This window comes from Alexandromys fortis, unplaced genomic scaffold, assembly GCF_014885135.2.
Source record: "Alexandromys fortis isolate MF-2015 unplaced genomic scaffold, M_Fortis_MF-2015_v1.1 scaffold_344, whole genome shotgun sequence".
Lineage (NCBI taxonomy): Eukaryota > Metazoa > Chordata > Mammalia > Rodentia > Cricetidae > Alexandromys > Alexandromys fortis.
The window spans coordinates 686,521-698,249 of NW_026068226.1; the positions used below are offsets into that span (position 1 = coordinate 686,521).

The window sequence follows — 11,729 nt, forward strand, 5'->3', positions numbered from 1 at the left end:
CCGCCTCTGTCTCCGGAGTGCCGGGAGTAGCTCCCAGCTGATTAAAACAAAACAAAACACAACACAACACAATACAAAACAAAACAAACCCCACCTCAGGACGCCTGGCTTGGTTGAATGTGAAGACGTTTGATCCGGCTGCTGGCACTCCAGTCAGCCTCGGCCCCGCCCCATCTCCTGAAACTACGACTCCCAGCATTAAGTGCGCCGTGGCCTACGTCCCAAAGAAGCCATCCTCGCTCTTGGCCCCACCTCAGGGCGTGCTTTGGAGGCCGCGTCCTTCCACTTCACGCTCTTTCGCACGTGTTGTAGTAGCCCGGAGGGCAGATCTACCGGTCCTCTGTTCCCCAGCCTGGAATGAACCGCTTTCTGTTGCCGGTGTCCGTAGTGGGCACGGTGATCGGTGGCACCGTGCTTCTCAAGTGAGTCTGTGCGCGTCTCTGGGCGCGCACGGTGGTAGACCTGCGGCAGGGGACTGCCGATTAAGGCCAGAGACAGATCCTTTATCCTCAGACCTCATTCTTGGTTTCTCCCAGCTTACCCACCAGCACCGCTTTTCCAGATTGAGCTGGGGGGTGGTCACCTTCCCAAGGTCACCTACGGAGAAGGGGTGGGGCCCGGACCTTGCACACTTTTTTTTTCCTCTGGACTCCTCTTTACTTTTCCTCCTCTCCGCACTTCCTGTCTGTCTGCCTTCTCTTCCCTCTTCCTCTCCTCCCTTTTTTCCTTCCTTGCGTTTTTGAGACAGGGTCTTACTGTGCAGCCCTGGCTGTCCTAGAACTCGTGTAGACCAGGCTGACTGAATTCACCTGCCTCTGCCTCCCGGAGTGCTGGGATCAAAGGCGCGTGTCACCATGCATGGCCTGCTATTTTTTTCCCTTGCTATATGTTTACGTCGCGTTTTCTGAGATTATAAGAGGGAGAGTGTGTCAGAGCTGGAACCACGTGGGTGCTGGGAACGGAACCTGGAGGCTTTGTAAGAGCAGCAGAGCTCGAGCTGCTGAGACTTCTCTCCAGCCCCACGCTGTGTATAATGTACTTTGATCACAGCTAATTCCCACTCGTGTTCTCCAACCCCCTGGACCCTTTCGGACGCACTCTCCTTCCAACTTCATGTCCTTTATTTTATTTAACTTATTTTGAGACAAGGAGTCATGTAGCCTAGGTTGGTCTTGAACTTGCTGTGTTGTTGAGGATGACCTTGAATACTTGGTCCTTCTGCCACAGCCTCTCAAAGCTGGGCTTGTGCTTCTGTTTACAATCTTTTTGTTTTATTTTGTTCTCTGTGTAGTCCTGGCTCCCCTGGAACTCACCCTGTAGACCAGGCTGGCCTTGAACTCAGAGAACCACTCGCCTCTGCCTCCCAAGTGCTGGGATTAAAGGTGTATGCCACCACCTCTGACCCTAATCTTTTGTTTTTATAAAACATAGTAATGCCACCTCACAGAGACTTCCCAAGTGTAGTCTTTGCTGAGACCATAAGAACACCGTGTGTTTTGGTGCTTTGGTGGGAGATGTGAACTTAGAAGGGTGGTTGGCCCCAGATCGTAAGTCCAGGCAAGAGGCAGAGAGAATTCATTCAGCTGTTTCTCACCCCCAGGGACTATGTCGCTGGTGGGGCTTGTCCCAGCAAGGCCACCATACCTGGGAAGACTGTCATTGTGACAGGAGCCAACACAGGCATTGGGAAACAAACTGCTTTGGAACTGGCTAAAAGAGGTAAGAGCAACACCTGCTTCGGGATTTGAAGAGATTCGTGCACACTGGTGTGCATGGCAGTGTTGTTTAAAATAGCTCAGAGGTGGAAGGAAGCATTCCAGGTGCTCATTGCAGACAGTCAGAATGTGGTCCATCCATACAGTGGAATATTACCAAGCTTTCAAAGGGAAAGGAATTTGGACATGCTCCTGTGCGGTGATTCTAGAGGATATGCACTAAGTGAAAAAGGCCAGACCCCGAAAAGACTACTGTGTAAGTTTGCTTGTTGGAGTAGTTACATTCTTTAAAAAAATCTGTTTTTATTATGTAGTATGTGTATGTTGGCGTGGGATAGGGTTTGAGCTTTGCCATTGTGTGTGTGTTTATGTGTGTGTGTGTGTGTGTAGTTCAGAGGACAACTATGGAAGCTGGTTTTCTTCTTCCTTTATGTTGTTCCTGGGAATTGAACTCTGGTTCTCAGACTTAATTGCACGTACCTTTACTTGTTGAGCCAATTTCCAGCCCCTGTATTGGTATATCTTGATAAGTTTATATTTGTGTGCACATGCATGCACATGCTTGTGGAGGACAGGAGACAGCGTCTGGTGGTATTTCTCAGAGTAACAGCACTAAGTTCACTGCACATTCCCATATGCCCCCAAAATGTTTCCGTCTTCTAACATGATCCTTGAGATACCCATCATCCCTTTATTCGTCACCCATGGCTCCCTGATCTTCCCCTGCCGCCACAGCTCCAGGAAACCTGGGTCTCTTTTTCTGCATTTGCTTCTTTGGGACATTTTATATAAGCGGAAGCATATATATATGAATTACTATTATTATTGGTTTTTTGAGACAGGCTTCTCTGTAGCTTTGGAACCTGTCCTGGAATTCATCTGTAGATTGGGTTGGACTTGAACTCTGCCTCCCAAGTGCTGGGATTAAAGGAGTGTGTTACGTATCAATTTTGTGTCTGACTAATCGAGTATAGTAATTTCAAGGTTCATTCACTGTGTCATATGTCAATGTGTCATTCCCTTTTATGACTGAATATCCATTGCACAGATAGACTGCAGTTGGTTTATCTATTGATTAGTGGATGGATGTTTGCTATTGTTTGTGTTGGAGATTGGACTCAGAGCCTCTCGTTTGCTAGTCAGGTGCTCTACCACTGAGCAGCACCCCCAGCTCCTCACTGGGGGATTCTAGTCAGGTGCTCTACCACTGAGCCACACCCCCAGCCCCTCACTGGGGGGTTCTAGGCAGGGGCTCTACCACTGAGCCATGCCCCCAGCCCTGTACTGGAAGAGTTTAGGCAGGTGCTCTACTGCTGAATTACATCCTCAGCCCTGTTTTTTTACTTTTTGAGACAGGTTCTTATTAAAATGTCTAGATAGGTCTTGAAGTCACTCTGTAGCCCAGGCAGGCCTTGAACTTACAATCCTGCCTCAGCTTTTAGAGTCACTGCCGTTTCAGGCCTATACCACCAAGCCTGGTGATTTTTGCGTTTCTGTCTTTTGGTCATTGAATATATTACTAAGACTGCTTGCATACAGATTTTAGCGGGTGTACACTTTTATGTCTGTTGGATAGATATGTAGGGGTGCATTTATTTTCTTTTTCTTTTCATGTTTTCTTCTGGGCGTCCAGGAGGCAACGTCATTCTGGCCTGTCGTGACATGGAGAAGTGTGAGGCAGCTGCGAAGGACATTCGTGGAGAGACCTTGAATCCCCATGTGCGCGCCCAGCACCTAGACTTGGCTTCCCTCAAGTCCATCCGAGAGTTTGCTAGGAAGATCATCAAAGGTAGGCAGGAAGATGTTGACTTTTCCAGCCAAGGTTTAGAGCTTCCAGCCAGTTCTCTAGGAACCTGAAGCTAGTAAGTTCTGAAGAAGAGACTGATCAATGTGATCTGCTGGCTGAATTCAGCTACTACCTGTTTTTCTGTTCTTCCGTAAGATCAGCTGTGCCTACTCATGAGAGTCCTTTGTGCTCTCGTTGTGGACTGTTGGCATTCCCTCAGTACTCGGAGGGGGTGTGGTTTGGATGAGAATGGCCTCCATAGGCTCTTATGTTTGAATCCTTGGTCCCCAGGTAGTAGAACTGTTTGGGAAGGATTAGGAGATGTGGCCTTGTTGAAGAAGGTGTGCCATTGAGGATGGGCTTTGAGGTTTCAAAAGCCCACACTGTTCCCAGTTAGTTCTCTCTGCCTCATGGTTATGGATCAGATGTGAACTCTCAGCTGCTCCCCTAGCAACATGCCTGCCTGTAAATAGAAGTTTCTGTTCTACCTGGTCCTACAGTTGTTCAGTCCTAAAGAAACACACAGAGGTTTATATTAATTATAAACTATTTGACCGATTAGCTCAGGCTTATTGTTAATTAGCTCTTACAACTTAAATTAACCCATAATTTTTGGCTATGTTTAGCCACGTGGCTTGGTACCTTTTCTCAGTGAGGCATTCTCATCTTGCTTCCTCTACATCTGGATGGTGACTTATGTCAGGATCCAGCCCCAACATAAAACATTTCTCACCAGCGTAGAGGCATAGGAAATTTAGCCTCTATGCATTTCTGTTGACCTGCTTGCCTTTCTGGCTCCACCACGCAGGCATGTTAGACTCAGCTGGCTACAGCGCCTGTGCATGGACTGCTACCATCTCAGCAGTAACCCGGACGATAGCTAGCAAAACACTACACTTCCTTCACTCTTCCTGCCCATTCAGCAGCGATAGAAGCTGCACCTCCACGACTACAGTGCCACTTGTAGGAGACGGTGCGACCTCACCTTGGCTTCCCTGAGCCAGAGGCTGCGGGTACTCAGCCAGTGCAGGGGTGGGAATATGCTATTTACAAACTCTAAATATCTCTGCCTTTGCTTCTGCTCCACTTTTAGCTCCTTTAGCTATCAACATACATAACTGAATGCTGCTTCCTTGTCCCATATCTATATTTATTATTTACAAATTTTTACTCCTGATTTTTATTTCCTGCTTTTCTGCTTTTTAAAATTCTACTAATTATTTCTGAGCGCTCCTTATTCACCTTTCCACTTGTGGTGCAATTTTTTTCATGGGTTCCTTGTGTTCTCTGTACATCTGGTTACTCCTCTGTGTTTTTCAGGGTCCAACCCCCAACAGAAAACATTTCTCACCAGCGTAGAGGCGTGGGAATGAAGACACTATTCACATGACAGTATCGGGAGGGACTTTCAGTGGTCATTCAGATCCTGAAGTCACCCACATTTATTTTCCAAACAGCTTTTATATCATAGAGGGAAGTTAACAAAACTTCATTAGCATTCTGTTTCCTAGGTAGTGGGGAATGACTTAAGTCACATCTTGTCTATACCTATTTTTGTCATGTAGACTGAAAACACCTCTTTCCCAGGTGACCTCATAATTTATAATAGAAGGAGCAGAACGACATTAGCATATCCTGGCACCTGTTGAGGAGGCACAGTGTTTGCTTCAAAAGAGCCAGGCGATCCCCTCCTGTGTGGCAGGTGCCTTGTAAGTGGCTCAGATTCTCTGGCCGCCAGACAGTGTGGAATATAGACCTGCATATTTCGGCCCCCACATGACTTTGTCTCTGCCTTTTCTCTTCCCAGAATTCTTAGTCTGTTTACCCTGCTTATACTTCCTGCCTGACTACTGGCCAATCAGCATTTTATTAGACCAATGCAAGTGACAAACCTTTACAGTGTACTAGAGCATTCTCCCACAGCATCAGCCTGTCTGCCGTCATAGTCCCACCGTGATGGTCATGTACTCTAACTCTCTGAAACTGTAAGCCTCAGATAAATGCTTTCCTCTGTAAGCTGCCTTGGTCATGGTGTCTTATCACAGCAATGGAAAAGCAACTAAGACAGAGAGGTAGGGGTGGTCATTGGACCCTCATCTGAGTGTCTGGACTGTGCTCCCACCATTTGTATATAGTTCTCATTTAATTACACCTGGCTGGTGATGGTTAACTGAGAGGGGCACCATCTGTGTGGCCATGCAGCTTTGGGGTCAGCTATGCTCTTGCCTATAATCCCTTATCTATGATCTGTAAGTAAGCCTAATAAACTTGTGGGTTTCTCAGGGTGAACTTCATGGAATGGAATTTTGGTTTGCCATTGGGACCTTAATAATAATATTCTTCCATTTTAAAGTTTTTTTTTTATTTTTTATTTTTACTAATGTTTATGTGTGAGTGCCCTCAGATACCAGAAGAGAGTGTTGGATCTTCTCCAGCTGAAATTACAGATGGTAGTGAGCCTCTCTTTGTGGGTGCTGGGAACTGAACTTGGGTCCTCTGGAAGAGTGTCAAGTACGTGTAACCGCTGAGCCATCTCTCCAGCACCTCTGTGGACCTTGCAGCTCAGGCCTCCGAGTTAGCTAGGCCTCCTAGTTCACCCTTCTGTAGTGGAGGCTGCCACAGTTTCCAGAGCTAGTGAGAGGGGCTCCCTGGGCCTAAACTGGTTGTTCCAGCCACAGGTTGATGCTGAATTCTCATTTCCCTGCTGGGAGTCTGGAACCTGGGCAGCTAGTCTGTCTGGGTGACTGGAGTAAAGAGCCGTAGTCTGGGTGATGAGTAGCAGCAGACATTTCCCACTTGCTCTTCTGGAGGCTGGAAGTGCAACACAGTGCAGATTCTGCTTCTGGTGAGGCCTAACTTCCTGATTCATAAGTAGCACCCTGACTGTGTCAGTGTTGGAAGGGAATGGGGAGGCAGGCAGCCTCTTTTGTGAGTGTAAATCTAATCCTGAGGGTCTATCCTAATGCTCCAACACCTACAGAGAACCAGAACTGTTGAATTATCTCGATTCGAAAAATAACCAGACTAGCTAAAAGATAAAACAATTACATTTTTATATTTATTATAAAGGGCAAACACACGAAACAGGAACAAGAAGTCCAAGATAAGCTGTGCTAAAAGGGAACAACACAGAGAGGGCACCTAGCAGTGTGCTGTTTTTCTCCAGGTTCCAGAAAGCCACAGCCTAACTTGGTTCCACGTCTTAAAGATAATTGGTTGACAAAGATTCCCCATCACCTACCCTTTTGTCTAAATAAGAGCAATCCAAGCCAATACAAAACTATATACAATAGGAACAGATATCAAGTATAAAATTACAACCAACATAAACAATATTAAGCAAGGAACACATGATAAATGTTTTACTAAACATTCTATTTTAAAGAGTCCAAGTCTTGCATCAGAAATTGACTTGGCTAAATCATAAGAGGAAGGTAACTAAGACTATCTAATCTTCAGCCCCATCGAAGGCCTGAGAAGGAAGAAATATTACTTGAGTAGGCAGGAAGTGCAGTCAAGCATTTTCCAAAGCCAGCTGTATATGACAGAGGCAGTTGGCTACCTGAGCAATCACCCAAAATCTCATTTGCAATGTTGAAGCAACCAACTTTAGCTAAGGCCTAGCCTAACTTACAGACCACTTTTTGAGGCAGGAAAATTTTCAGTACCATCTTACCCTGTCTTGACAAGGTTTGGCAGTCTTTTTCCTTGTGCCCTGCTTATCCAGTCTCCGGATACCATGTACTTTGTCACTGGTTGAGGCATGGGCAGTTCCTTGCCCAAAGGCCAATTGTGCCAAGAAGAAAACAAATTCCGAGTGGAGTGTCTTTGGTGCTCAACATTCTCTCGGGAATAGATTGGTGCTGTCAGGAGCAATTGTGTCTCATATCAGTATAACCCTAAATATTTAAATGCCATGTTCTACAGATCCTTGCAGTGGTTGAAGATTACCTATCTAGACAGAATACAATTTCTATGTATCTAAAGAACCTAATTAATCTGACTATATGTATAACAAACATGAATAACTATTGACCTATAATATTTAATACTTGTATAATTTAAGGACTAAGATTTCATATCAGAATATTAAATAATCTGTAAACAAATGTGCAGCAAATGGGGACAGTGACCTCAAAATGTAAACAATGTATAAGTATCTTGTTCAGAGGTAAGAATAGTATATAATGCAATATGAAAATATATCCTAAAAGTTGTATCAGTATACAAAATGTCCTAAACAGAGGTAGAAACATGCATGTATACAATCTGACAGAGTAACTTTGCATAGGTGTACAAATATTGTAAACAGAAATAACAAATATAATTTGAACTTGTATCACTATGCAAAAAACTATACCAATGTAAATTTTGATTTTCATATTTGTAATGGTTAAGTATTTTGAACAGTTCTTTAAGTGGTTAAAGCTATTAGAGGTATTTCTTTTGAGAATTCTTGGTTTGTATATGTGCCTCATCTTAAAATAGGGTTATTTATTTTCTTCCTATCAAGTTTTTTGAGTTCTTTATATATTTTGGATATTGGTCCTCTATTGAATGTAGAGACGGTAAATGTCATTTCCCCTTCTCTAGGATGCTGCCTTGTCTGAATGATGGCATTCTTTGTCTTGCTGAAGGTTCTCAGTCTCATGTGATCCTGTCTATTAGTTGTTCTTAGGGAGTGTGTTATTGGTGTTCTGTTCATAAAGTCATCTCCTATACCAGTGTGTCCAGATGTATTTCCCAATTCCTCTTCTGTCTGGTTCAATGTATCTGTTCTTATATTAAGATCTTTGACCCTTTTTAAGTTGAGTTTTATACAAGGTGATAAGTATGGATATATTTGCATTCTCCTATATTCAACTATCTTTTTTTGACAAAAACTGTAACAGCGCTATTTTTTCCAGTGTGTGTTTCTTGCTTCTTTAGCAAAGATCAAGTATACATAGCTGCCCGCACTTATGTTTGGGCCTGTATGTTTGTCCATTGATGAACGTGTCTGCCTTGTACAGTGCTGTGCTTGTCACTATAGCTCTGTTTTGCAACTTGAAAGCAGGAATGTTTAGACCTCCGGCAGTTCTTCCATTGTTCAGCATTGTGTTAGCTATTCTGTTATTGTGTGTGTGTGTTCACATTTGAAGCTATAAAATTGTCCTCTTAAGATCTGTGTAGAATTGTGTTGGAATTTTCATGGGGATTGCATTGAGTCTATAGATGACAGTTGGTAGAATGTCCATTTCCCCATGTTTATCCTATTGATCCATAAACATGGATGATGTGGGATTCCCCTCTGTATGCTGTGAATATGTTTTATTACCATTGGTTAATAAAGAAGCTACTTTGGGCTTATTGCAACACAGAATGGAGTAAGGTGGGAATTCCAAACAGAGATCGAGGAGAAAAGAAGGCGGAGTCAGGGAGATGCTAGCAGCTGAATGAGGTCGTGCTTACTCCAGAATCACATCTGAAGTTGGAGGGTGAGTTGAGAAGGGGAGGATGCTGACTCATCATTGCTTCCAATTTTCTAAGGACACAGATGAGTCACAAGGGCCCTGTGTATCAGGTCATGGATGATCCGTGCGCTGCTGGAGGGCAGTGCCTGGGGCTCTTGTTTGTTGAGTGCCCTTTGATAACCCAGGGCTCAGCTGACAAATTCTATATTTCTGTCACACTGAGGACTGACTCACCCCTTTGTTTCCTTCTAGGTGATGTTAAAACTGTCACGTGTCAGTGTTTTGAATAGGAGCATAGCTTGAAGCAACTATCAGGGAGTGTAAAATGTGTTCAACATGCTATTTATTTTTATTTTATTATCTGTCTATCTATCTATCTATCTATCTATCTATCTATCTATCTATCTATCTATCATCTATCTTTATATATGTCTTTGTGTATGCCAGAAGGGGGCACCAGATCTTATTATACATGGTTGTGAGCCACCATGTGGTTCCTGGGAATTGAACTCAGGACCTCTGGAAGAGCAGCCAGTGCTCTTAATCTCTGAGCCATCCTCCAGCTCTTAGTTTATTTTTTAAAAATTATTTCTGTGTATGAGTGTTTTTCTTACTTGCACATATGTGCGTCACATGCATGCAGTGCTTACAGAGGCCAAAAGAGGGCGTGGGCTCCTCTGGAACTGGAGATACAGATGGTTGCGAGCTGCCATGTGGGTGCTGAGAATCAAATCCAGATCCTCTGGAAGAGCAGCCAGTGCTCTTAATCTCTGAGCCATCTCCCCAGCCCCCTGTTAATTTTTTTTTCCCTGGTAGTTTGTTTTTGTTTTGGAGACAGGTTTCCAAGCTGTCTCCAGCCTGAGAGAGTTTCTTTTAGTTTTTTAGTTTCTTTTTTCTTTTAATAAAACCAGTTATTAACCCAAGAAACGTCCTGTGGCCAGAACTTATTGATGAAGGGCAGAGTCCCCTTTTGAGCGGGTGTTGGTTCTCAGTCTTGCTGGAATGTCCATTTCAGGTAGGCAGTGACCCTGACTTTCCTCTCCACCCTGTATTTCCAGTGCCCAATGATAGGTGCTTAGCAAATGCCTGTTGATTGGATAGTAATTATGTGTTTCTACTAGGCGGGCACTATTGTGCTTTTTAATAAAGGCAGAAACCAAGTCACAGGGAAGCTATGTGAACTGGTCAGTGTCAAAAATCCAGTCAGGTTTTTTATTTTTGAGACAGAGTCTCACTCTGTAGCCCAGGCCGACCAGGATTATAGGCATGAGCCACCGTGTCAGGCTTTAGATCTAAGACATGAACTCCTGTCTGCCAGCTTTCAGATCTGATCTCCCTCCTCCCACCCCAACACTGGGACTTTACAGACGCGTGGTGCTGGTTGTCGATGTGGCAGGTCCTAGAAGTATCCAGGAGATGAACTGGTGTGCATTGTCTGTGAGGAGTTTCCAGACGAGGTTAATAGGGAAGACCCACTTTCCCTGCGGGCAGCATTGACCATGGACTGGGCTCCAGGACTGAATCAAAAGGAGAAGTGACCTGAGCATTTATTTTGTATTGGGATTCAAGAGTGTGGCCTTTATCAGCAATGATGTATCTTATTCTACTAGCTTACTTATTTTTGGTTGTGTGTCTGTTTGTGCATGTGGACGCAGGTGCCTGCAGAGACCACAGGAGGGCAATGGATGTCCTGGAGCTGGAGTGACAGGTGGTTGTGACCTCTGAGCCGTTTCTCCAGCCCTGAGACAAGGTTTTGCCTTTTACCCTGGCTGGCCTTGAACTTGTCATTTTCCTGCTTCAGCTTCTGCAATAGCCTGCTAATATTACCACCTGTGGCTTGGAGCATGTGTACTTCATTGGTGTTCTATATCTCTCCCCCATGAAGTGAAGAATGAGGGCCTGGTCCACATCTCTTAGGTGCTAGACACCCAATTCCTATCTCCACTGAAAATGTCTTGGAAGTGTTATGGATTCAGTTACATCTCTGTGGGGAGGCCCTGACTCCTACCTAGGATCTCAGAAGGTGACATTGTTTGGAGGTAGGCTCTCTGTGGAGATTATCAAGTTGAAGTGAGGTCATTAGAATGGGCCCTAGGTCAGTATCCCTGGTGTCATCATCACGGGAAACTGGGGCACAGAGGGCTGTGCACAGAGAGAAGATGCTGAAAGAAATATAGGGAGGAACTGGCCATCTATTAGCCAAGGCTTGGGGCAGATTCCCTTCCTCAGCCCCAGCTGGACCAGGTCTTGCTTAAGTTCTGATCCAGCATCTTGTCCATCCATTTCTGATGTTTTAAAGATTTATTTACTTTTATTTTATGAGTATGAGTATTTTGCTGGCATGTATGTAGTACCATGTTCATGCCTGGTGCCCAAGGAGGCTAGAAGAAGGCATTGGATTCCTTAGAACTGGAGACATGGGTGGGCCTCTGTCTTAGTTAGGGTTTCTATTGCTGTGATGAAACATCATGATCAAAAGCAAGTTGGGGAGGAAAGGGATTATTTGGTTTGTACTTTCACATCATAGTCTGTTGCGGGAGGTCCTTCCGCCCCTCCAACCAATAGCTGCTGTGATACCAGCCCATTGGGGCGTGGTCTCTCTCCCTTTAAAAAAGCGGCTACTTCCTCTGCTCTCTCTCTTCACTTCCTGCTCCGCTGGAGACTAGACTCCCTTCCTGGTTGTGCAGATGGCTGTTGTCTGGGACGGTGATCTGTAAGTTTTTTCCCCTTTAAATAAATAACACCCTATTAATCATAACTCCAAACTGGTGTGGC

The 11,729-nt window shown here is 44.6% G+C and overlaps 1 protein-coding gene across 1 annotated transcript in view; it reads left to right on the top strand.

Moving 5' to 3' along the window:
• The first annotated feature begins 240 nt into the window (after positions 1–240).
• Positions 241–11,729, top strand: part of Rdh13 (retinol dehydrogenase 13) — a 26,177-nt gene continuing 14,688 nt past the window's right edge. The window contains exons 1-3 of the mRNA XM_050130755.1: positions 241–422; positions 1,601–1,719; positions 3,349–3,504. Of these exons, the coding sequence (XP_049986712.1) occupies positions 358–422; positions 1,601–1,719; positions 3,349–3,504 (340 nt within the window). The 5' untranslated portion in view covers positions 241–357. The remainder of the gene's footprint in view (positions 423–1,600; positions 1,720–3,348; positions 3,505–11,729) is intronic.